The 24,875-nt window shown below is 70.2% G+C and overlaps 2 protein-coding genes and 2 pseudogenes across 4 annotated transcripts in view; 2 read left to right on the forward strand and 2 right to left on the reverse strand.

Moving 5' to 3' along the window:
* The window catches only part of LOC311511978 (leukocyte immunoglobulin-like receptor subfamily A member 2), an 873,498-nt pseudogene that overhangs the window by 241,777 nt on the left and 606,846 nt on the right, over positions 1-24,875 (forward strand). The gene's annotated exons all lie outside the window — the stretch shown is intronic.
* On the reverse strand, positions 44-2,551 carry LOC311511667 (uncharacterized protein C19orf85). Its single transcript, XM_084612449.1, has 3 exons — positions 2,406-2,551; positions 1,545-1,811; positions 44-1,147 (listed from the first exon to the last, which is right to left on the reverse strand). Exons 2-3 carry the CDS (start codon positions 1,739-1,741, stop codon positions 703-705), a joined length of 642 nt encoding a protein of 213 aa, XP_084468575.1. The 5' UTR covers positions 1,742-1,811; positions 2,406-2,551; the 3' UTR covers positions 44-702.
* Positions 6,576-9,193, forward strand: LOC311511893 (urotensin-2 receptor pseudogene; annotated as a pseudogene). The gene is made up of 2 exons (XR_014714626.1): positions 6,576-7,719; positions 8,458-9,193. The product of XR_014714626.1 is annotated as a urotensin-2 receptor pseudogene (transcript).
* The window catches only part of LOC311511595 (myosin-14-like), a 57,429-nt gene continuing 42,292 nt past the window's right edge, over positions 9,739-24,875 (reverse strand). The window contains 12 exon segments of the mRNA XM_084612308.1: positions 9,739-11,669; positions 14,153-14,325; positions 16,222-16,330; positions 17,173-17,381; positions 17,994-18,117; positions 18,551-18,639; positions 19,539-19,667; positions 20,067-20,228; positions 20,303-20,515; positions 22,084-22,296; positions 22,591-22,626; positions 22,628-22,840. Of these exon segments, the coding sequence (XP_084468434.1) occupies positions 11,519-11,669; positions 14,153-14,325; positions 16,222-16,330; positions 17,173-17,381; positions 17,994-18,117; positions 18,551-18,639; positions 19,539-19,667; positions 20,067-20,228; positions 20,303-20,515; positions 22,084-22,296; positions 22,591-22,626; positions 22,628-22,840 (1,821 nt within the window). The 3' untranslated portion in view covers positions 9,739-11,518.

The following is a 24,875-nucleotide window of genomic DNA, read 5'->3' on the forward strand; positions in this document are numbered from 1 at the left end:
GGGAACGTCCTCTTGTTTATTAGACACAGATGGGACCGGGGGGGGGGAATTGTTGGGGGGAGGCCTCCCCATCCTTCCTGCTGCTAACCAGGGTGGCTCAGCTTCTGGGAGGTGGGGGCAGGTAAAAAGAGGGAGCCCCTCCCTCACCATGCAACTATTGGGGGGACATGGGAGGCACCCCTCAAATCTGTCACTTCAGAGATCCCCCCAAAACCTGGAGAGCTCTACAATGCCCCCCCAACAGGAGTGACACCCCAAAACCAGACTGTGCCCACCTCAGAAGGCCAGCCGCCCCCCCACAAATGCATGGTGGGAATCCCAAATCCAGGAGACACCCTACCTCTGACACTCCAAAATTTAAGGAGACACTCTCAAAATTCAAGGGGATATCCCAGATCAGGGTGATACCCCCAAATTTAAGGCAACACACTGAAATTCAAGAGGATTTTCCCCAGATCAACGTGGCATCCCCAAATTTTAGGAGTACCCCAAACTCAAGAGGACCTCCCCAGATCAGGGTATCCTGGCAGTCTCCAAATGTCCCCCACCATCTGTCAGCTCAGCGCCCAGCATGCCCCATCAAGGTCTTCTTGCTGCATCCGCTTGTGGGGTGCCTGCCAGGTGGGGTCCCCCACTTCCCGCAGAGGGGGAGGGGTGCGGATGGGGGAAGAGCTTGCGGCTGGGGGAAGGGGGTTGCTGTGGTTACCACCCCTCTGGCACCACTCCGACAGGGTACCCCTGGGAGATGGGGGGCAGGTAGCCAGGGGGATCTGGGGCCCGGAGTGGGGCACTGTCCAAGCCCAGGGTGGGCAGGAGGTCCCAGGGCAGGGGACATTGGCTAGGCCCCAGGGGGCTGTGGGTAATTGGGGCCCAGCTGGGGGGCAGCCCTGGATCTTCTGGGCCGGTGATGGGGTCAAAGAGATCGCTGGGGTCAGGGGTCAGGGAGGCCACGCTCAGGCCCCAGCCAGGCCCTGGTTCTGGGGCCACAAAGGCCTCAGCCACTCCCAGGAAGGAGCTGGCAGCTGGGGCGGGAGGCTCTGGGTCTGGACACCGGGGTTCTGCGCGGGGCGCGGGGTCCCTTGGGGCCTCCTGGGCCAGGATGGAGGAGGCCAGGCGGTGTGTCGAGGCTTCAATGTCAGCGAATCGCCTGGGGAGAGAAGAGAAGGGCTGTGAGCTTCCCCCAGCAGTGCCCTGAGGAGCTGTGAGCTTCCCCATAGCAGTACCCCTAGGGGCTGCAAGCTTCCCTGTAGCAGTACACCGAGGGGCTGTGAGTTTCCCCCAGCAGTGCCCCGAGAGCTGCGAGCTCCCCCATAGCAGTAACCCAATGGGCTGCGAACTTCCCCCAGCAGTGCCTGGAGGAGCTGCAAGCTTCCCCCAGCTTTGCCCAAGGGGCTGCGAGCTTTCCCCAGCAGTGCCCTGAGGGGCTGCAAGCTTCTCCCCGACAGTGCCCTGAGGGGCTGTGAGCTCTCCCCAGCAGTGCCCTGAGGGGCTGTGAGCTTCCCCCAGCAGTGCCTAGGGGGCTGCGAGCTCCCGAGGGCTCCCACCTGCTGATCTGGTTGTGCAGGAACCGGCGGTGGTTCACCCGCCGCTTGCCGGGGCGGCTCTTGTGGGGTCTCTGCAGCGTCCGCATCATGTGGGACGAGGCCACGGTGACGAAGGTGAAGAGATCCCGGCCCCGCCCGTGGAGCACCACCTGCTGGGGGGGCAGGAAGCTCAGGGACAGGCTCCCGCCCTGCTGCATCCCAGCTCCTGCGGGATGGGGCTGCCAGGCAGAGCCCCCAGGCTGGGCGAGGCCGGCCCCAAACAGAGCCCTGCAGGAATAAATGACAACGGTTCTCAGCCCAGCAAGCGCGAGACTCCAGAGAACCCTGGGGGAGGGGCTGCGGGTCGGGACTGAGGGGCACCGGCAGAGCTGGGGGGAGCCCAGGACGGGGCTAGCAGGGGCTGCGGGTCGGGACTGAGGGGCACCGGCAGAGCTGGGGGGAGCCCAGGGCGGGGCTAGCAGGGGGCTGCGGGTCGGGACTGAGGGGCACCGGCAGAGCTGGGGGGAGCCCAGGGCGGGGCTAGCAGGGGCTGCGGGTCGGGACTGAGGGGCACCGGCAGAGCTGGGGGGAGCCCAGGGCGGGGCTAGCAGGGGGCTGCGGGTCGGGACTGAGGGGCACCGGCAGAGCTGGGGGGAGCCCAGGGCGGGGCTAGCAGGGGGCTGCGGGTCGGGACTGAGGGGCACCGGCAGAGCTGGGGGGAGCCCAGGGCGGGGCTAGCAGGGGCTGCGGGTCGGGAGTGAGGGGCACTGGCAGGGCTGGGGGGAGCCCCGGGTTGGGATGGGGGGGTCTCTGTCTCCCGATAGGGGTCAGCCCTGACCGCAAGGAGACAGCGCCTCCGGCTGGGGCCCCCAGGACACTTACTTGGTTCAGGGTCCAGGTGTGTGAAGAATCAGCCGCAATCACACACAGGGGGGAGGAGGCCTATCAGTTCTCCCTGGGGGCTGCCCCCTTCTCGCCTCCTGCCCCCCCAGCCCTGATGCTACCAGCCAGCCCCGGCGCCGGCTCCGGTCTCCAGTGGGGGCCGAGCACCACTGAGAGAATCAAGAGGATGATCAAAGAGTCACTGGCAGAACCCCCCCGCTCGCCCCACCCCTCTGAGCCCCTCCCTCCTGCCCCCCCTCCTGCCCCCCCAAGTCCTGCTGGCACAAATGGGGCATGGGGCCTTAGCCCCCAGGGGGCAGTGTCTGCGAGCTGCCCCAGGGCGGGGGGATTGCTGGCTTGGGGGAGCTGGGAGTACGGCACAGGGCCTTCCCCCTCTGGCCAAAATCCCTCACTGTGACAGTTGAGGGGCTGGGGGAACCCCCTTTGGCTCTAATAACAGGGGTGGCTTGATGGGCCCTCTCCCCTTGTCCGTCTCTTCCCCTTCCTGGACCCCCATCAACTCCTCCCCTCCTCCCCCATCCTCCCCATCATCTCCTGCCCCCCCTTTTGCTCCCCCCCGGCATCGTCCCCACACCAGGTGCCCAATTAGGGCATTCTTTCCCCTGGGATGCGGCCATGGCACTTAGCAGCAATTAGGGGCATCCGGGGGCCATGGGGAGCCACGTGCCGGCAGCTCCGTGGAGACGGGCTCAATGGGGCGCTCAGGGGCAGGAATCCGGCTGCACAAAGGGGCCCCCCCAGCTCCCCCCTGCAGCCGGCACCCGGCCAGGCGGAACAGTTAGAGCAATTGCAGGGAATTGGAGACTTAAGTGCGAGGTCAAAGTGTGTCCAAAGCAGCCCCCCCCCGCCCCCGTCCATCAGCGCCTGGGCCCATCTACCCCGGCGTCCTGCCCCTTCCCTGCCCCCCGCCCCCAGTATCAGACCCATAAGCCTCTCTTGCCTCCAGCAGAGGGCAGCAGACACCCCCACCCGCCCCCCACACACACACATCTGCTTCCCGGCAGTTGGCTAAGCCAACCCCGCCCTGGCAAACACTGCCCCCCCCTTCCTGGCTGGGGGAGATCAAAGCTCACCCGCCCCCCTCCCTGGGCTCCCCTGCCCTTCACAAGCAGGCAGCAAAATAAACTCAGGTTGGGAACAATGTCGCCTCTCATGTTAGCAGGGCCCTGCGGGGTGTGTGCGCGGGCGGGGGATCGGGGGGGGGGGGGGCAGCGACCAGGGCCCAGCAAAAATCCTCCAAGCAAGGAGGCCAGGATGCCTGAGTTCTCTGCCGGCTCTGGGCAGGGAGTGGGATCTAGTGGTTAGAGCGGGGGGGGCGGGGGCTGGGAGCCAGGACTCCTGGGTTCTCTCCTGGCTCTGGGCAGGGAGTGGGATCTAGTGGTTAGAGCGGGGAGGCTGTGAGGAGGCACGAGGGTGTCAGGCTGGCTGGCCCCACGCTGGTCTTTGGTGGTTTATTTTTCCACCAAGCCAGAGCCAAGCCACCGCTGGCAGGGGGAGCGCTGGGGCTGGCCCCGGGAGGGAACCCCGCTGTCCCCCTGGCCCAGGCCACAGCCAAGATGGACGTGAGCCGTGCCCCAGGAATTGTGCGGCCCCGTGGCCGTCACGCCTTGGCAGCAGGGCGAACAGCGAGTGGGTGAGGGGAGAAGGAGAAGGGGAGGGAGCCGCAGCCCCAAGGCTGGGTCAGGGGGAACGAACTAGGGGGCGAAAGGAAGAGCCGAGTGATGGGTGGCTAGGTGCAGGGAGCAAAAAAGAGTTGAATTCAAGAGCAACCCAGAGAAGCGGGGGGGGAAGAAAGAGGGCGGCAGCAGGGCACTGGAGGGGGGTGCCGTGGGGCAGGGCAGGCAGCCAGCTGGAGCAGGCAACTCTGTGACCAGGTGAGGCCCATACAGCCCCATGGCAGGGAGGAGCCAGAAGCAGCGTCCCCAGCCAGCATGGATGAGCCGTGCCAGGGTCTCCAAGCCAACCAGCTCCACCTACTGGACCCCCACTCCCCTCCCAGAGCTGGGGAGAGAACCCAGGAGTCCTGGCTCCCAGCCCCCCTGCTCTAATTGCTAGACCCCACTCCCCTCCCAGAGCTGGGGAGAGAACCCAGGAGTCCTGGCTCCCAGCCCCCCTGCTCTAATTGCTAGACCCCACTCCCCTCCCAGAGCTGAGGAGAGAACCCAGGAGTCCTGGCTCCCAGCCCCCCTGCTCTAATTGCTAGACCCCACTCCCCTCCCAGAGCTGGGGAGAGAACCCAGGAGTCCTGGCTCCCCGCCATCCGCCCGCTCTATTGCTCCATTCCCCACCCCACCCCCACCTTGCTTTAAATCTGCCTGTTGCGGGCTGGGGGCAGGTCAGGGGTTAGACAAACCCGGGAGGAACAGGCCTGTTTGCCTTTGGGGCGAGAGGGGATGTCCAAGCTGCCTGCTAAAGCCAATATTACAGCCTGGGGCAAACCGCCGCAGGGGACGTTCGTGCCCTGTCCCTGGGCACTCCCTGACTCGTCCGGCTGGGTAGCTCCCCACAGAGTGGGGGGCTCTGGGTCGACACCAGTGATGCCCGGGAGGACGCTCGCTCCCGCCACAAGGAGGGTAATATGGGCGTGCACCCCGGGCACCGGAACAGGGGGCCATGGACCCCCCACCCACATTTTAACTGCCGCAAGGGCAAGCGACAGGGGGAAGGGGCAGAGAGGGGCGGCACAGTGTGGGGGCCTCCCACATTTATCGCACGTCCACCACTCCTGACGTGCACAGCCAGATTTGCCATGCGCCGCTGTGACCGAGCTCAACTTCATTTAGCAGTGTAGACGTTCCGTTAAACCGGAGCGGCTGCTTCATGCAGATGACTCTGCTCCTGGGGAAAGCCCATCGGGTTCGCTGAAGGGAGGGATTTACTCCCATACCCACAGGCGGCCCTCAGAGCTGGGCGCCCGGCCAGCAGCCACTGCTCACCGCACAATCGAAGCACTGAGGGGAGGCGGATGGGCGGGGTGGGGGGGCATCAGGGGCTGGGGCATTTTCCCTGAGACTGGCCCTGGGGGAGGAGGGGGGCCTCTGGCTTGTTCCTCTCCCTGCAGTTTGGGTCATCTCTGCAGGTGAGTCGCTGACATTTCGGCAGGAAGTTTTTCCAAGGCAAACGCCCTGGATCTGGGCCCGGCCAGGTCCCCGTGCCCAGACGGCTGCCCCAGGGCGGCACTAAGGGGTACCATGCTCCAGGGAGCGGGGCGGGGGGCTCAGCAGGGGGCGCTTGGCTGCAGGGAGTGGGTCGGGGGCTCAGCAGGGGGCACTGGGCTGCGGGGGGTCCAGGAGGGGGTGCTCTCCCCAGGCAGTCAGGGCCGGCCCCGATGCCCCACGGTGGCAATTTTCCAAGCCAACCGGAGATTTCCTGGCGCCAATATTCCTTGGGTGCAAAGGGACTCAGCAATGGCCGTTTCTCAGCTGGCCCCTCGTTTTCCTTCCTTCGCGCGGCACTTCGTCTGAGTCTCTGGCACTGTTTATTTCTCGCGCCCGCGGCTGGCGATGGGCCCGCTGAACCCAGCAGGGGTACACCCACCCCAGCAGGGCCGCCTGACACTGGCTTGCTTTCTTGCCTTTCTCCTTGGGTTCTTTTTTCCTAGTTCGTTTATTCCCTCTTCCTCCCTCCCTCATGTTTCTTTCTTTCTTTCCCAACCCCACTGTCAAGCTGCCCGTCCCGCCCGCCCCGTGGCTGTAAGAACCAGGTCGCTCTCTGCAGCTCAGACAGAAGCCAGGAGCATGCGCCCCCCCGCCGGGGGCCGGCCCGCCTCAGCCCCACATACCGACCTAGCAGGGTGCGTGGAATGTGGACAGAGCAGACGGCGCAGGCCAGACACACACACCCGCCCGCCAGCCGCACACGCACTCGCGCCAGCCAGGGCGCCGCCAGACGCCGACCCCGCTGGACCCCGGGCAGCAGGGGGCACAAAGCCAGCGACAGGGCGATCGGACCCCCCGGCCCTTCCTGCACGGCTTGCAGCGTCGGACGAGAGCGCACCGGACAAAGCCATGGACTGAGAAAGAGACGAGATTGATTGATTGGTGGATGGGGATAGATAGATAGAGATAGGGTGTGGGGGGGGTCAGACAGGGGGCTCTGGGGACAGACAGATGGACAGGAGGCTCTGGGGACAGACGGACAGACAAGGGGGGCTCTGGGAACAGACAGACAGGAGGGGTTCTGGGGACAGACGGGGCTCTGGGGGACGGACGGCTAGCCAGACAGCCTCTGCCGGCCGACTGACATCTCCTCTCCTCCTGTCGGTGGAAGCCCCTGGATCCAGCCCCGCATCCGGTCCCCCCAGCCATGGACCCCCCCTCCAACCTATCGTCCCCCTCCAACGGCTCGCTGGCGGGCGGGCTGCCGGGGGCGGCGGGGCTGAGCCTGCTGGGGGCAGCCGGGGTGGCGGGGAACCTGTACACTCTGGCGGTGGCGCGGGCCGGGGCCGTCCCCTCCCCGCTCCACATCCACATCGTCAACCTGGCGCTGGCCGACCTGCTCTACCTGGCCGGGGTGCCCTTCGTGGTTCACAACGGGCTGGCGAGGGACTGGCGCTTCGGCGAGGCCGGCTGCCGGGCCCTGCTCAGCCTGGACCTGCTCACCATGCACGCCAGCATCTTCCTGCTCACCCTGCTGAGCACCGAGCGGTGCCGGGCCGTGCGGCGCCCCTTCCGGGCCGCCCGCCGCCCCCCCGCCCGCCGCCGGGCCCTGGCCGGGGCCGCCTGGGCCGCCGCCTTCGCCCTGGCGCTGCCCATGATGCTGATGGTGCGGCAGGAGGAGCGGGCGGCAGGCGGCGGCCGGGTGCGGCGGCTCTGTGTGCCCACCTGGCACGAGGCGCAGTACAAAACCTACCTGACCGTGCTCTTCGGCACCAGCATGGTGGGGCCCGGGCTGGCGCTCGGGTACCTCTACGGGCGGCTGGCGTGGGCCTACTGGCTCTCGCAGACCCGGGGGGTGCTGGGCCCCCGGCGGGGGCCGAAGCAGCGGGTCTTCCTCCTCATTTTCCTCATCGTCGTGGCCTTCTGGGCCTGCTTCCTGCCCTTCTGGCTCTGGCAGCTGGTGCCCCTCTACAGCCCGGGCACAGCCGCCCGCCTGCCCGTGGCCACCGAGATCTACATCAACCACCTGGTCACCTGCCTGACCTACAGCAACAGCTGCGTCAACCCTTTCCTCTACACGCTGCTGACCCGCAGCTACCGCGACTACCGGCGGGCGCGCCGGGCCGGGCGCAGGGTGGCAATGCAGGCACAGGCCGTGGGGCGCTGAGCAGCCAGCAGACCTCCACCGGGCGCAGGTAGGGGGCAGTGGGGGAGAGGGGCACTGCTGGGGGAAGATCGCAGCACTGGGGAGAGGTGCCACAGGGAACTGCTGGGGGAAGATCACAGCATTGGAGAGAGGTGCCATGAGGCACTGCTGGGGGAAGCTTGCAGTACTGGGGAGAGGTGCCACAGGACACTGCTTGGGGAACCTCGCAGCATTTGGGAGAGGTGCCATGAGGCACTGCTGGGGGAAGATCACAGCATTGGAGAGAGGTGCTGTGGAGCACTGCTGGGGGAAGATCACAGTGCTGGGGACAGGTGCCATGGGGCATTGCTTGGGGAAGATCACAACACTGGGGAGTGATGTCGCAGGGCACTGCTAGGGGAAGCTCACAGCACTGGAAGAGGTGTCGCAGGGCACTGCTGGGGAAAGATCACAGCACTGGGGAGAGGTGCCACGAGCACTGCTGGGGGAAGATCACAGCATTTCCGGAAGGTGCCACTGGGCACTGCTAGGGGAAGCTCGCAGCTGTGGAATCCCCATCTCTTCTCCAGCCCTGAACCAGGGGGACGGGCTGGCCCGGGGGGCAAGGAATGGGGCATGGGGGTTTCCCCTCTAGGGGACGCCGGCCCCCCTTAGCAGCCATGTTTCCCCCACACTGTCAGAGCTGGACCCTGGCTCTCGGGCGGGGGGAGCCGCCAGCGGGGGGGCCCCTCCCCATTGCCGTCACACATGCGGCAGGCCCATAGCCCCCTTCTCTCTGCACCCCTAGGAGCAGCGCCCCCTGCAGCCTGGCCCTGGACACGGCCTCCCCCCCTCGCCAACCCCTGCAGCCCCCCCGTGAGGACGATGCATCCGCCCACAGCAACCCCTCCACCCCAGCCGGGACCAGAGGAAAAAGGAACAGCACCAGCGAGAAACAAGGCGCCAGGACTCCTGGGTTCTTCGCAGCCGGCTGCGCTGGGGGGCGGGGCTAGGATCCAGGACTCCTGGGTTCTCTCCCGGGCTCTGGGAGGTGTTGTACCCCCTGCGGTACCTTTGGGGACCCCTGTATGAAATGGACATTTCGGGGGGTGCGTGTGGCTGGGTTTCTACACCGGGGGGAGTAACCAGACCCCCCCAGGCACTATCACAGCCAGGGGGCCATGCCCCCTCTGCCCAGCTCCAGCCACACACTGCCCGTGAGGGAGGTGGCACAAGCCGGCGCCACCTCTGCCCTTGGGGTCAGCAAAGAGAGAGGCCCCTGCCCCACCCTCCCCCGCCAGCCCCGTCCTGGACCCGAGAGGGGCTGGGTGCGAGCCCCACGGTGCCCCAGGGCTCCAGCAGCTTCTCCCTTGGCCTTGCCCCGCTAGTCCCCAGGGAAGAAACCACCTGCTCTCCTCCGGCCAGAGAGCAAAAGCCGGGCAATAGAGCAAGGGTTGGGGGCAGGGAGGGCGTATGGGCTACAGTGACAGGGGCCAGCAGGATGGAGCCAGGAGTCCTGGCTTCTCTGCTGGGAGGGGAGTGGGATCTAGTGGTTAGAGCGGGGGGGGGGCCTGGGAGCCAGAACTCTTGGGTTCTCTCCTGGGAGGGGAGTGGGATCTAGTGGTTAGAGCCGGGGGTGGGGGGAGGCTGGGAGCCAGGACTCCTGGGTTCTCTCCTGGGAGGGGAGTGGGATCTAGTGGTTAGAGCGGGGGGGGGGCTAGGAGCCAGAACTCCTGGGTTCTCTCCTGGGAGGGGAGTGGGATCTAGTGGTTAGAGCCGGGGGTGGGGGGAGGCTGGGAGCCAGGACTCCTGGGTTCTCTCCCCGGCTCCTCCCCTGCAGAAACACCCTGCGCTAAGATTGCAACTTTTGTCTTTGCCTCCAGCGGCTGCAGTGGGGCCCACGCCGGGTGCCAGGGGTCCTAGCTGAACTCGGCTCCCCTGGAAACGCCGTGAGGGGCAGGCCCCAGCTTTTAACCCCACCACGCTCCAAGGTGGGGGTGTCAATAAACCACCCCCTTCTCTCCGCATCTCCTGCGTGCGTCTCGCTTGCCCGCCGCGCCTGGCCCCACCAGACAGCCACGCGTGGGGAAACTCGAGATGAACTTTAATAGAAGACACAAACGGGGCGGGGGAGGAGGGGGGGAACAAAAAGCAAACAGAACCCACCAAACCCCCCATGTCCTCCCCCAGCCAGCGCCCCGACCCAGCCCAACCCTACCCAGCCTGGCCAGGGGATGAAAACACCCCCCGAAGTCCCCAAGGGTTTTTCCTACCCCCCCCAGGCCACAAGCCAACCTTACAAGCCCCCCCGCCCCAAATCACTGTGCAGAGAGAGAATAAAATGGGGTGGGGCTAGGATGGGCAGGATCCAACCTGGGAGAGGTGGCGACCCCCACAGCCAAAGGCCAAGAGACACTAGGAAAAGGGGGCCGGGGGCAGGGATTTGGTGACCCAGAGTTTGCTGAAGGGGGGGGGAGTGGAGGTGAGGGCTCAGCAAAGAGTTTCCATCTCTCCTGTGGCCGTTGGGGGCTCAGTAGGGGTCCCGGCCTGTGTTAGCCGTAACCCTACGGGGGCCCGCGTGTGTTTACTCTGAGATGCTGAGATGTGGGGAAACTCAGAGGTCCCGATCCTCAAAGGGGCAGAATGCAGGGCGAGATGGTCCTGGGGTCCGGGCTGAGGGACAGGGAGGGGGCGGGATACCGGGGTAGCTGGGCCCAGGGGTGGCTCCGGAGGGCGGGGGGGGAGGATATTGGGGTAGATGGGCCTGGGGACAACTCCAGAGGGCTGGGGGGGCAGGATACAAGGGTAGATAGGCCCGGCGGTGGCTCCGGAGGGTGGGGGAGGCGGGATACCGGGGTAGATGGGCCCGGGGGTGGCTCTGGAGGGCGGGGGAGGCAGGATACCGGGGTAGATGGGCCCGGGGGTGGCTCCGGAGGGTGGGGAGGCAGGATACCGGGGTAGATGGGCCTGGGGGTGGCTCTGGAGGGCAGGGGAGACAGGATACCGGGGTAGATGGGCCCAGGGGTGGCTCTGGAGGGCAGGGAGGGGGTAGCTGGGCCCGGGGGGTAGCTCACTGGTGTAACCGCAACAGCTCTGTGCAGAGGCCTCAGCCCTGCAGAAACCCAACCCCCTGGAGGGGCAAAGTCGGGTCCCAGCTGCCGCTAAAGCCAATGAGAGCCCAGGGTGCCCCTGAGGGCCAGGCCAGAGGCTGGGGCACCCCCGCGGGAGGAGCAGGACCCAGCAGCTGGGGGTGACACACACGCCATGTGAGGGGTCTCGCCGTGGGGCCCGGGACTGACTCTGAGGGGGAGTTCGGCCCCCTGGAGCCCATTAACCCTTCAGTGCCTGATACTTCCAGGGCGTAGGGTGTGGGGGGCACCCGCGGCCAGTCCCACCCCACAGGGGAGCACAACAGAGGGGAAGGGGGGAGGAATGTGCCCAGCCTGCCCCTCTAGTCCTGGAGCTGAACAGACAGGGGGCAGGGTGGGTAACTGGGTCAGGGGGGTATCCCAGGCTGGGGGGAGGGTGCTGGGTCTGGGGGGGATCCCAGGTTGGGGTGCTGGGGATGGGGGCAGGGGATCCCAGTCCAGGGGGAGTGCTGGGTCGGGGGCGGGGGGAAGAGATACCAGTAGGGGGGACCATTGCTGTGCCCCCCGGCGCTAGGACCCTGGTGTGGGGCAGGGGGGTTATTTCATAGGGGATCCAGTTAGGGCTGCAGCCGCCCCCCCAGGCCCCCCCCTAAAGTGCTGGCTGATATGCGAGCAGACCCCAGCATGGGGGGCTGGGATAGGGCCCAAGGCGCAGTGCTGAGCCTGGCTTCGTCGCTGTGCCAGTGGGCCCCATCTACACACCCCCAGTCCCGGGGCCCCTCACGGGGCGGGGGGCTCGGCCGGGGGGTGCTGCGGCTGGTGGTCGGGGTCCGGGGTCCCTGCGTCGGGCCCGTCGGCCTCATCGTCTGAGACGCCCTCCAGCCGGAAGACCTGACGCACCGTGCGGGTGGTGAATGTCAGGGGGGTGCGCCTGGGAGGGAAAGAGGGGTCAGTATGGGCCATGGCCCCCCCACAGCACCCCCCGCCTGCCGCCACGGCGGGCCCCAAGTCAGCGCCCCTGCCGTGGCCCCTAGGTCACCTCCCTAGGGCCCCCAACAGCCAACACCCCTACCCTGACCCCCATGGTGCCCCCCCGCTCCCACAGCACCCCCACAGCAAACGCCCCACCCCCATCAACCTATGGGACCCCCCACAGCCAACACCCCACCTGACCCACATGGCACCCCCCTGCTCCCACAACCAAGACCCTGACCCTCTATCAGCCCATGGGGCCCCCCACAGCCAGCACCCCAGGTTCAACCATGCCTCCCTAGTCCCACAGGGTCCCCCCCGTCACCCTCTGAATCCCCCCACAGAGAGCACCCCCACCTTGCTCCCCACGGTGCCCCCAGTACCCCCCACAACCAGCAGCGCCCTTCCTGAAGACCCCGCAACCAATACCCACACCCCCCCCGGCACCTCGGCCCCTTGCCGGAAGAGACTGGAAATGACACACTCTGCCCCACACGCCCCCCGGCAGCCCCCCACCCAGAGCTCAGTGCAGCAGCAACGTCACGCAGCAGAGCCTCGGGATGCGGGACACGAGCGACCCCCGACGCCAGTAACTGCCCCCCACCAGCCGGGAGCCAACGCCTGGGACTGCACGGCGGGTGGTGGGTGGGGGAGGGGAAGAGAACTGGGGGGAGGGGGGGCTTCCTGAGCTCAGAGGGGTGGGCCGAGGGGGAGCTTGGACAGGGGAACCCCATGTGGGGGCAGAAGGAGTTCAAGGGGGGGCCGCTGGTCAGGGGAGGAGAGTTTGGATGGGGGGACTCCAGGAGGGGGCAGAGGGAGCTCAGAGGGGGATCGCCGTCCCAGTCGATGGCTCAGCCCCCCCCCCCCCCCCACAAGCAGCACCCCCCGCCCCCAGCCGCGGGGCGCCGGGAGTAGGGACTGCCACACAGCACACAGGGCTGGCAAGTCGGGGGGCAGCGGGAGCTGGGGGGGTCACGTACTTGCGCTGGAGACGCTCCAACTTGCTGGGGGGTCGGAAGAGAGAGAAGGAAACAGGAGAGACGGAGAAAGTGAGAGAGAGACAGAGACAGAGACCGCCCCAGCCACGGAGAGATGGGGGCTAGTGGACACAGCAGGCGGGGTGGGCTGAGAGCCCGGACTCCTGGGTTCTCTTCATACTCTTCTGCAGGTCCCACGCCCATCCCTGTGCCTCAGTTTCCCCTCCTGTGCTGAACTATTGCGCTGCGCATAGATGCCTTTCACTTGAGCCCTGGTGGCGCTGCCTGGCTAACACCCTTCTCCAGCATCAGCTGGCCCCAAGCAGCACATGCCCACCCCCACCGCCCCGTCCCCAAGAGCCAGACCGACCCCCATCCCTAGGGGGGATGTCTGGGGCACGGCGGGAAGAGCTCTGGGGTCAGACGTGTGGGGCAGGACTCATCTGTGGGGAAGGATTTAGATGGGTGCCCTGCGGCCATGTGGGGAGAGCCGGGTTCGATCCCCCCCCCGCCAGCCCCACAAGGGGAGCCGGGTTCCAACCCCCTCTGTAGGACCCAGACCCCCTAGAGCAGCTAGGTTCAAACTCCCTCCCCCCGGCCCCGGAGGGCTCGTCCTCCAGTTCACTGCAACCTGCAGGTGCCCCTTGCGATGAAGTGGGACCGTTCTTAATGTTTCCTCTGAATAGTGTGGGGGTGCCTCAGTTTCCCCTAGGCAGTTCTTAAGTATCTAGGGGGTGGGATAAGGGTGTATGATCATTGCAGAGCCCTAGAGGGCAGGTGTGTGTAGGGGGTTGGACACAGAGAATGGCCGACACCCTCTTTCCTGGCAACTGATGGCCTGGGCCCTTCCCCCCTGCAAGGTGAGAGCTAAAGGGTTGGAGAACAAAGGAATCAGGTGCCCTCCTGGCCCGGGAAAGGGACAAAGCCCAGAGGAGGAGGGGCTGGAGGGAGTTTCAGTTTGGGGCTGGCTGGGACATGGAGTGAAGGGCAGATGTGGTTGTCTGGCTCACTGCCCCCCAAAATGAACCTGGCTGAGGGGTCCTGTTCTCTGCACCTACAAGCTCTGTGTTAGACCATGTTCCTGTCGTCTAATAAACCTCTGTTTTACTGGCTGGCTGAGAGTCACGTCTGACTGCGGAGTTGGGGGGCAGGACCCTCTGGCTTCCCCAGGACCCCGCCTGGGCGGACTCGCTGTGGGAAGCGCACGGAGGGGCAGAGGATGCTGAATGCTCCGAGGTCAGACCCAGGAAGGTGGAGCCGGGGGAGCTGTGTGTCCTGCAGACAGGCTGCTCCCAGAGAGGAGACTTCCCCAGAGTCCTGCCTGGCTTCATGGGGAGCAGGTCCAGAGCATCACCCAGGGACCCCGTGACACCCCCCCACCCCAGTTTCCCCAGCTACAGCCTGGTGCCCCCTGCCCCCCCCAGTACCCTCTGCCCCCCCCCCGTGCTCAGCGCCCTCCACTCACCGGAGCCGGTTGCGCAGCGCGGTGACCTCGCGGTTCATGGACTCGGCCGACTCGGTGACGTCGTCCAGCTCCCGCTGCAGGCGGCGCCGGCCGGAGTTCGCCCGCGACGCCTCCTCCTCCGCCTCCTCCAGCTGCCGCTTCAGCTGCTTCAGGCGGATGTGGCCCTTCTCCACCTGCCGGCACGGAGCGGGCGGCTCGGCACGGAGCGGGCGGAGCGGGGGCGGGCGGCTCGGCTCCGAGCAGGCGGGGGCAGGAGACTCGGCAGCAGGGGCGGGAGCAGGCGGCTCGGCTCGGAGCTGGCAGGGGCGGGAGGCTCGGCGGGGGCGGGGCGGGGCGGGGCGGGAGCGGGCGGCTCGGCGGGGGCAGGGCGCTAGGGCCCGCCTGCCGTAGGGGGTCGGTGGGGGGCTCCGGGCCGCAGGGAGTCCGGGGTGCTGGGCCACACATGCCGGCGCAGGGAAGTTTGGCAGGGGGCCGGCGGGGGGGTGCATTGTGCTGCGAAGGGCCGAGCAGGGCAGGGCTGGCAGGGGGCGCCATGGGGCAGGGCAGGGGGTCAGTGGTGGGTGCTGTGCTGCGAGAGAGGGGGAGTGCCATGGCACAAAGGGCTGAGAAGGCCATGGGGCAGGGGCGGCCGTGGGGCAGGGTAGGGGGCTGTCAGGGGGTGCTACGGGGCAGGGCAGAGATTGCCGGGAGGGGCGCCGTGGGGCAGGGCAGGGCGGTGGGGGACGCAGAGGGCAGGGCAGGGGGCTGGGGGAGACGTGTAGGCTGGGGCAGGGGGCTGGGGGGGTTCCGGTGGGCAGGACTGGGGGGACGCATGGGATGGGGGAGGGGCAGGGGGCCGGGGAGCGCCAGGGGGCGGGTCAAGGGGCTGGAGGTGGATGCGTGGGGTGGCACAGGGGGCTGGGGAGGATGCGTGGGCTGGGGCAGGGGGCAGGGGTTGTAGGGGAGCAGGGGTTGCCGGGGGGTGGGCGGGGGGCGCCGGGGGGGCAGGGCAGGGGTTGGCAGGGGGTGGGCGGGGGGGCGCCGGGGGGGCAGGGCAGAGGGCTGGGGGGGTGCCAGGGGGGGCGCATGGGGAGGGGCAGGGGGCCGGGGGGCACCAGGGGGGCAGGGCAAAGGGCCGGGGGCAGATGCGGGGGGCGGGGCAGGGGGCCAGGCGGGCGCCGGGGGGCAGGGCAGGTCAGGGGGTGGGGCAGGAGGCCGGGGGGATGCCAGGGGCAGGGCACGGGGGCGCCAGGGGGCAGGGTACGGGGCCGGGGGGTGCCGGGGGGCGGGGTGGGGCTGGGGGGCAGGGTAGGGGGCGGGGGGGTGGCGGGGGGGCGGGGCAGGGGGCCAGGGGGCACCAGGGGCGGGGCAAGGGGCCGGGGGGGCGCCGGGGGGCAGGGTAGGGTTGAGGGGCAGGGGGCCGGGAGACACCAGGGGGCGGGGCAAGGGGCTGGAGGCGGACGCGTGGACGGAGCAGGGGGCGGGGCGGGGCAGGGGCGGGGCAGGGGGCGGGGCGGGGCAGGGGGCGGCGGGGGGGAGGGCAGGGGGCGGCGGGGGCAGGGCAGGGGCGGGGGCAGGGGGCCGGGAGACGCCAGGGGGCGGGGCAAGGGGCCGGAGGTGGACGCGTGGGACGGAGCAGGGGGCGGGGCGGGGCGGGGGCCGGGGGGCGGGGCAGGGGCGGGGCAGGGGGCGGGGGGGCAGCAGGGGGCAGGGCAGGGGGCGGGGGAGGGCAGGGCAGGGGGCGGGGGGGGCGGCGGGGGGGCAGGGCAGGGGCGGGGCAGGGGGCGGCGGGGGGGCAGGGGGCGGGGGGGGCAGCAGGGGGGCGGGGCAGGGGGCGGGGGGCAGCAGGGGGGCAGGGGGCGGGGGGGGCAGGGCAGGGGCGGGGGAGGGGCGGCGGGGGGCAGGGGCGGGGGGGGCAGGGCAGGGGCGTCGGGGGGGCAGGGGCGGGGCAGGGGCCGGGGGGGCAGCAGGGGGCAGGGGCCGGGGGGGCGGGGCAGGGGGCGGGGGGCAGCAGGGGGGCAGGGGCCGGGGGGCGGGGCAGGGGGCGGGGGGGCAGCAGGGGGCAGGGGGCGGGGGGGGGAGGCCCGTACCTGGTCCTTGAACTGGTCGGCGCTCCGGCGCTCCTCCTCCACCTGCAGCACCACCTCCTTCAGCCGCTTCTCCGCCCGGCGCACCAGCTTCCCCGACAGGATCCGCTCCCTGAGCCGGGGGGCAGGCCGGGGGTCAGCTCCCGGGGGGTGCGCCACACCCAGAATCCCCCCGGGGCAGCCACCTCCCTTCTCTGACCCCGGTGGCTTCTGGGTAGACAAACGCCAGGCCCCACGCCCAGCCCTGGCCATGGCTCTTGCCCCGGGGCATGCTGGGTAGTCCGGCCCCCTGGTCCCACAGCAGTGGGTTGTGCCCCAGGGCATGCTGGGTAGTCCGGCCCCCTGGTCCCACAGCAGTGGGTTGTGCCCCGGGGCATGCTGGGTAGTCCGGCCCCCTGGTCCCACAGCAGTGGGTTGTGCCCCGGGGCATGCTGGGTAGTCCGGCCCCCTGGTCCCACAGCAGTGGGTTGTGCCCCGGGGCATGCTGGGTAGTCCGGCCCCCTGGTCCCACAGCAGTGGGTTGTGCCCCAGGGCATGCTGGGTAGTCCGGCCCCCTGGTCCCACAGCAGTGGGTTGTGCCCCAGGGCATGCTGGGTAGTCCGGCCCCCTGGTCCCACAGCAGTGGGTTGTGCCCCGGGGCATGCTGGGTAGTCCGGCCCCCTGGTCCCACAGCAGTGGGTTGTGCCCCAGGGCATGCTGGGTAGTCCGGCCCCTGGTCCCACAGCAGTGGGTTGTGCCCCGGGGCATGCTGGGTAGTCCGGCCCCCTGGTCCCACAGCAGTGGGTTGTGCCCCAGGGCATGCTGGGTAGTCCGGCCCCCTGGTCCCACAGCAGTGGGTTGTGCCCAGGGCATGCTGGGTCGCTGGTTCCCAGGCTCTGCTCCTCCACCCCCACCCTGCTGTCCAGCCCCAGGGCACGCTGGGTAACCCCCCCAGGGGCCTGGCCCCAGGGTCACCTGGACTCCTGCTCCAGCTGCTCCTCCAGCTGGGCCACCTTGGCCTCCAGGGTGGCGATGGTCAGCTTGTGCTTGGCCTTGACGGAGGAGTCCAGCTCGCCCAGCTTGGCCCGCAGCTCCTTGTTCTGCCGCTCCAGCTGCTGCCGGGCGTTCTCCGCCTTCTGCGAGAAGCTGCGCTCGGCCCCCAGCTCCGTCGTCAGTGTCTCCACCTGCGGGGGGGCGGGGGCGGGTCACGGGGCGCCTGGGACCCCCTGCCCCAGCGGGCGCTTCCCCTGGCAGTCAGTGCTGGCCCCGAAGCCCTAGGGTGGCACAAGGGGGCGCTGGGCTGCGGGGAGCGGGGCGGGGGCTCAGCGGGGGGCACTGGGCTCGGGGGATTGGGGTGCGGACTCCACGGGGGGTGCTGGGCTGCAGGGAGCGGGGGGGGCTCAGTGGGGGGCGCTGGGCTGCGGGGAGCGGGATAGGGGCTCTGCGGGGGGCGCTGGGCTCGGGGGAGTGGGGTGGGGACTCCACGGGGGGTGCTGGGCTGCGGGGAGCGGGGCAGGGGCTCAGCGGGGGGCGCTGGGCTCGGGGGAGTGGGGTGGGGACTCCACGGGGGTGCTGGGCTGCGGGGAGCGGGGCGGGGGCTCAGCGGGGGGCGCTGGGCTGCGAGGAGCGGGGCGGGGGCTCAGCGGGGGGCGCTGGGCTGCGAGGAGCGGGGCGGGGGCTCAGCGGGGGGCGCTGGGCTGCGAGGAGCGGGATAGGGGCTCAGCGGGGGGCGCTGGGCTGTGGGGGGCAGAAGGGAGCTCCGCGGGGGAGGCTACGGGGTTCTCAACACCCCCCACCTGCAGGCTCAGCTTGCGGTAACGGTCGTTCAGCAGCTCCCCGTTGCTCTGCTCCTCGTCCAGCTCCTCCTCCAGCTGCCCGATCCGGGCCTCCAGGTGCCGCTTCTCGTCCAGCAGCGCCGACCTGTGGGGTGGGGGGGGGCTGGGCTAAGGAGGGCTGGGGGCCGGGGCAGGGGCGGCTCTGGGGCGAGCAGCTCCTGGTCCGTGCCCAGGATACGGGTGCTCGCAAGGGGGCCCGGGTGGGGAATGGGGCAGTGGGTGGGGCAAGTGAAAGGATGGCGTGGGGTTTGGACATGGCATACATGGGGGCATGGCTAGGGCAGGGAGGGGGGCAGGGACAGGGGGCGGGGCCCATGGCAGCAGGAGGTGGAGCTCACAACAAGCCAGAGGCAGGGGAGGGAGGGGGCGGGGCCCGCCACGGGCAGGGGGGCGGGGCCTGCCACAGGCAGGGGGGCGGGGCCTGCCACGGGCAGGGGGGCGGGCTTTATGTAGCGGGCAGGGCCCAGGGCCCTCCTCATCAGCAGGGGCGGAGCCAAGGCAGTGGGCGGGGCACTCACTTGCCGCTCACGCCATTGGCCAGCTCGTCGGCCAGGTCGTCACGCTCCTGCTGCGCCTGCCGCTTGGCTCGCTCCGCTGCCGCCAGCTCCTGGAACCGGTGGGGGAGGGGTCAGAGGCAGCGGGGTCCTGGCTGGGCTCGTCAGGCGTTGACACCCCCCCACAGCGCATACCCGCCCCCACCACAATAGCTCCACCCCCTCACCTCGCATAGCGGCAGTAGCCCCGCCCCAATTGAAATAGCCCCACCCCCTCTCCTCCTGCAGTAGCTCCGCCCCCAAATGAAAGAGCCCCACCCCCTCACCTCCTGCAGCTGCAGTAGCTCCGCCCCCAAATGAAAGAGCCCCACCCCCTCACCTCCTGCAGCTGCAGTAGCTCCGCCCCAAATGAAAGAGCCCCACCCCCTCACCTCCTGCAGCTGCAGTAGCTCCGCCCCCAAATGAAAGAGCCCCACCCCCTCACCTCCTGCAGCTGCAGTAGCTCCGCCCCCAAATGAAAGAGCCCCACCCCCTCACCTCCTGCAGCTGCAGTAGCTCCGCCCCCAAATGAAAGAGCCCCACCCCCTCACCTCCTGCAGCTGCAGTAGCTCCGCCCCCAATGAAAGAGCCCCACCCCCTCACCTCCTGCAGCTGCAGTAGCTCCGCCCCCAAATGAAAGAGCCCCACCCCCTCACCTCCTGCAGCTGCAGTAGCTCCGCCCCCAAATGAAAGAGCCCCACCCCCTCACCTCCTGCAGCTGCAGTAGCTCCGCCCCCAAATGAAAGAGCCCCACCCCCTCACCTCCTGCAGCTGCAGTAGCTCCGCCCCCAAATGAAAGAGCCCCACCCCCTCACCTCCTGCAGCTGCAGTAGCTCCGCCCCCAAATGAAAGAGCCCCACCCCCTCACCTCCTGCAGCTGCAGTAGCTCCGCCCCCAAATGAAAGAGCCCCACCCCTCACCTCCTGCAGCTGCAGTAGCTCCGCCCCCAAATGAAAGAGCCCCACCCCCTCACCTCCTGCAGCTGAAGTAGCTCCGCCTCCAAGTTTTTCAGCTTCTTCTCGTTCTCCCTGGACTGTTGGAAGATTTCCTCGCGGGACGTGCGCGACTCCTCCACCTCCCGCCACAGCTCCTTCATGTGGGCCTGCGGGGGATGGGTTGAGAGCAAGCAAGAGACTCCCCCCCCCGGATGCCGGGGTCCTGTAATGCAGGGTAATCCCGGCTCCTGGGCGCCCGGACGCCAGGGTCCCATAACACAGGGTAAGCCCCACTCCTGGGCACCCGGTTGCTGGGGTCCCATAGTGCAGGATAAGTTCCACTCCCGGGGCACCTGGACACCGGGGTTCCATGACACAGGGTAAGGTCCACCCCCAGAGCGCCCGGACACCAGGGTCCCGTAACACAGGAGGAGGAAAAGCAGGATACTCCAGCTCCCAACACACACTGCTCCCCTTGTGGCTTCCCCCGTGGCACAGCTGGGCGCCCGAGGCCCCTCCCGCAGCCCCCCAGGCCCCTCCCCCTGGCCCCAAGCCACGCCCCCCACCTGCAGTTTGCGGAGCTGCTTGACGGCCTCTTCGCGCCCCTTGTTGGCGGCGTCGATCTGCCCCAGCACCTCCTGCAGGTCCAGCTCCAGCTTCTTCCGCGCCGCCACCACCTGGGCCCGCTGCTTCCGCTCGCCGTCCAGCTCCTGCTCCAGGTCCCGCACCTGGGGGGGGCAGGGGTCAGCCACGGCCAGCGCCCGCCCTGCCCCCGCCAACCTGCCGGCCCCGGCACACCCACCTGCTTGGAGAGCAGCTTCTTCTTCTCGTCGTTGGTGTCGTCGCGGCTCTGCAGGTCCCGCTCGTGCTGCGCCTTCATGGCCTGCAGGGTCACCTCCAGCCGCAGCTTCCCGTCCTCCGTGGCCTGCAGCTCGTCCTCCAGCTCCTCCAGCTGCGCCCGCATCTCCTGCACCTGCTGCTCCAGGGCCCGCTTCGACCGCTCCAGCTCGTGGACCTGCAGGAGGGCACGGACCAGGGTTCCCAGCGGGCACCGGGCCACCGTCCCCACTGCACCGCGCCACCGTCCCCACTGCACCGCGCCACCGTCCCCAGCATGCACCACGCCACCATCCCCACTGCACCGCGCCAGGGCCCCCGGCATGCACCTCACCACCGTCCCCGCTGCACCGCGCCAGAGCCCCCGGCATGCACCGCGCCACCGTCCCCACTGCACCGTGCCAGGGCCCCCGGCATGCACCACGCCACCTTCCCCGCTGCACCGCTCCACCTTCCCCGCTGCACCGCGCCACCGTCCCCGGCACGCACCGCGCCACCGTCCCCGCTGCACCGCGCCAGGGCCCCCGGCATGCACAGCGCCACCGTCCCCGCTGCACCGCGCCAGGGCCCCCAGCACGCACCACGCCACCGTCCCCACTGCACCGCGCCAGGGCCCCCGGCATGCACCGCGCCACCGTCCCCGCTGCACCGCGCCACCGTCCCCGCTGCACCGCGCCAGGGCCCCCAGCATGCACCACACCACCGTCCCCGCTGCACCGCGCGACCATCCCCCCGGCATGCACCGCGCCACCGTCCCCGCTGCACCGCGCCAGGGCCCCCGGGATGCACCACGCCACCTTCCCCGCTGCACCGCGCCAGAGCCCCCGCTGCACCGCGCCACCGTCCCCGGCATGCACCGCGCCACCGTCCCCGGCACGCACCGCGCCACCGTCCCCGCTGCACCGCGCCAGGGCCCCCGGCATGCACAGCGCCACCGTCCCCGCTGCACCGCGCCAGGGCCCCCAGCACGCACCACGCCACCGTCCCCACTGCACCGCGCCAGGGCCCCCGGCATGCACCGCGCCACCGTCCCCGCTGCACCGCGCCACCGTCCCCGCTGCACCGCGCCAGGGCCCCCAGCATGCACCACACCACCGTCCCCGCTGCACCGCGCGACCATCCCCCCGGCATGCACCGTGCCACCGTCCCCGCTGCACCGCGCCAGGGCCCCCGGGATGCACCACGCCACCTTTCCCGCTGCACCGCGCCAGGGCCCCCGGCACGCACCGCGCCACCTTCCCCGCTGCACCGCGCCAGGGCCCCCGGCATGCACCGCGCCACCGTTCCCGGCATGCACCGCGCCACCTTCCCCGCTGCACCGCGCCAGGGCCCCCGGCACGCACCGCGCCACCTTCCCCGCTGCACCGCGCCAGGGCCCCCGGCACGCACCGCGCCACCTTCCCCGCTGCACCGCGCCAGGGCCCCCGGCATGCACCGCGCCACCGTCCCCGCTGCACCGCGCCAGGGCCCCAGCATGCACCGCGCCACCGTCCCCGCTGCACCGCGCCACCGTCCCCGCTGCACCGCGCCAGGGCCCCCGGCATGCACCGCGCCACCTTCCCCGCTGCACCGCGCCACCGTCCCCGCTGCATCGCGCCAGGGCCCTCCCGGACACATACCGCTGTGTTACACCCCACACCCCTCCCGAGCTGGGGAGAGAACCCAGGACTCCTGACTCCCAGCCCAGGCCCCCCTCCCCACGCCGAGGTGGGGGCGGAACCCAGGCGTCCGGGCGGGGCTCCTTACGTTCTTGCCGACGTCGTCCTTGGAGCTGACCAGGTCATCCAGCTCGGCCCGGAGCTGCTTGTTCTGCCGGTCCAGCTCCTCCCGCAGCTCCAGCGCCTCCTCCAGGGCCCGGCTCAGCGACAGCACCTTGGTCTCCTTCTCCCGGGCCTCGGCCTCGGCCCGGTCCCGCTCCTCCGCATGGCGCGACGACACCAGCTTCTCCTCTGCCAGCATCTGCCGGGGGGCCAGAGCGTCGTGGGGGGGCCTGGGCAGGCTGGGGGGCCGGAGTGTGGGGAGCAGGGTTGGGGAGGATCAGTAGCAGTGGAGGGTTTGTGGGTGGGGTTGGGGGCAGCGTGGGAGGAGAATGGGGGAGGGAGGCAGTGGGGGGACAGCAGCTGCAGGGGAAGCAGGGCTGGGGAGTATGGGGCAGGTGAGCAGTGGCGGGTGGGGACAACGGGGGGGTCTGCAGTGAGGAGCAGTGGGGGGGGGAGCAGTGGGGGGAGCAGGGGGGGGGAGCAGCGTCCTCACCTGGTCGAACTTCTTCTGCCGGCGCTCCAGGTTGGCCCACGGCCTGGCGCTGCTGGCCCAGCTCCAGGCTGGCATCGTCCAGCTCCTGCTGCAGCCGCGCCCGGCTCTTCTCCAGCTTCTCGGCCGCCTGCGCCTTCTCCTCCCAGCGCTGCCCCAGCAGCTCCAGCTCCCGGGCCGCCCGCCGCCGGGCCTCCTCCAGCGCCTCCGCCGTGCCCGCGTCCTCCTCCAGCTTCCGCCGGGCCTCCGCCACCTGCCGGCAGCAGGGTCAGCCGGGGCGCGGGGCCTCCCACCCCGGAGCCGGCCGGCCCCCGGAGTCCCCCATCCCGGAGCCGGCCGGCCCCCGGCGCCCCCGGAGTCCCCCATCCCGGAGCCGGCCGGCCCCCGGCGCCCCCGGAGTCCCCCACCCCGGAGCCGGCCGGTCCCAGGACACGCCCCCGGAATCCCCCACCCCGGAGCCGGCCGGCCCCCGGCGCCCCGGAGTCCCCCACCCCGGAGCCGGCCGGTCCCAGGACACGCCCCCGGAATCCCCCACCCGGAGCCGGCCGGCCCCCGGCACCCCCGGAGTCCCCCCACCCCGGAGCCGGCCGGTCCCAGGACACGCCCCCGGAATCCCCCACCCCGGAGCCGGCCGGTCCCAGGACACGCCCCCGGAATCCCCCACCCCGGAGCCGGCCGGTCCCAGGACACGCCCCCGGAATCCCCCACCCCGGAGCCGGCCAGCCCCCGGCGCCCCCGGAGTCCCCCACCCCGGAGCCAGCCGGTCCCAGGACACGCCCCCGGAATCCCCCACCCCGGAGCCGGCCGGCCCCCAGCACCCCCGGAATCCCCCACCCCGGAGCCGGCCGGCCCCCGGCGCCCCCGGAGTCCCCCACCCCGGAGCCGGCCGGCCCCCAGAGTCCCCCATCCCGGAGCCGGCCGGCCCCCGGCGCCCCCGGAATCCCCCACCCCGGAGCCGGCCGGTCCCAGGACACGCCCCCGGAATCCCCCACCCGGAGCCGGCCGGCCCCCGGCACCCCCGGAGTCCCCCACCCCGGAGCCGGCCGGTCCCAGGACACGCCCCCGGAGTCCCCCATCCCGGAGCCGGCCGGCCCCCGGCGCCCCCGGAGTCCCCCACCCCGGAGCCGGCCGGCCCCCGGAGTCCCCCATCCCGGAGCCGGCCGGCCCCCGGCGCCCCCGGAGTCCCCCACCCCGGAGCCGGCCGGCCCCCAGCGCCCCCGGAGTCCCCCACCCCGGAGCCGGCCGGTCCCAGGACACGCCCCCGGAATCCCCCACCCCGGAGCCGGCCAGCCCCCGGCGCCCCGGGAGTCCCCCACCCCGGAGCCAGCCGGTCCCAGGACACGCCCCCGGAATCCCCCACCCCGGAGCCGGCCGGCCCCCAGCACCCCCGGAGTCCCCCATCCTGGAGCCGGCCGGTCCCAGGACACGCACCCCACCCCAGCCAGCAAATGGTCTCGCCCTTGGGAGACGCTAGGATGCCAGCAGGGACGAAACAAAGAGGGGCCGGGGCAGGAAACACTGCACCTGCTGTGCCAAGCACAGTGCACCAGTGCTTTGCAACCAGTGCATCCCCCTCACGGCATCCCCACGCTGCATCCCTACACACTGCACCCCCCCTGCACTGCAACCACTAAATCCGGGTCTTGGTGCCCACTGCATCCCCCCACACGGCACCCGCTGCACCTTTCACACTGCGCTCACTGCACCAGTGGTGGGCACCCACTATGTCCCCATGCTGCACTCACTGCTCCTCCACGCTGCACCAGCCACTCTGCCAGTGCCTGGCACCCACTGCACCCCCTTCACTGTATCCCCACACTGCGCCCACTGCACCCCCCCACACTGCAACCATTGCACCAGCACTTGGTGCCCACCTCATCCCCTGCACTGCTTCCCCTGCACCAGTGCTGGGCACCCACTGCGTCCCACATTGCACCCACTGCACCTCCACCCGGCACCAACAACTGTGCCAGTGCCTGGCACTCACTGCATCCCCACACTGCACCCGCTACTCCCCACCCACTGCACCCTGCATACTGCATCCTGCCACACTGCGTCCACTGCACCCCCTTCACTGCAACCACTGCACCAGCACCTGGTGCTCACCTCATCCCTTGCACTGCACCTACTGCACCAGTGGTTGGTGCCCATTGCATCCTGCCACACTGCATTCACCATACTGTGCCCACTGCACCCCTCACATGGCACCCACGGTACCCTTCACACTACAGCCCCCACACTGCACCCACTGCACCAGTGCTTGGCATCCCCGGCATCCCCTGCACTGC

This window comes from Lepidochelys olivacea (genome assembly GCF_965140295.1).
Source record: "Lepidochelys olivacea isolate rLepOli2 genome assembly, chromosome: 23".
NCBI classification, from domain to species: domain Eukaryota; kingdom Metazoa; phylum Chordata; order Testudines; family Cheloniidae; genus Lepidochelys; species Lepidochelys olivacea.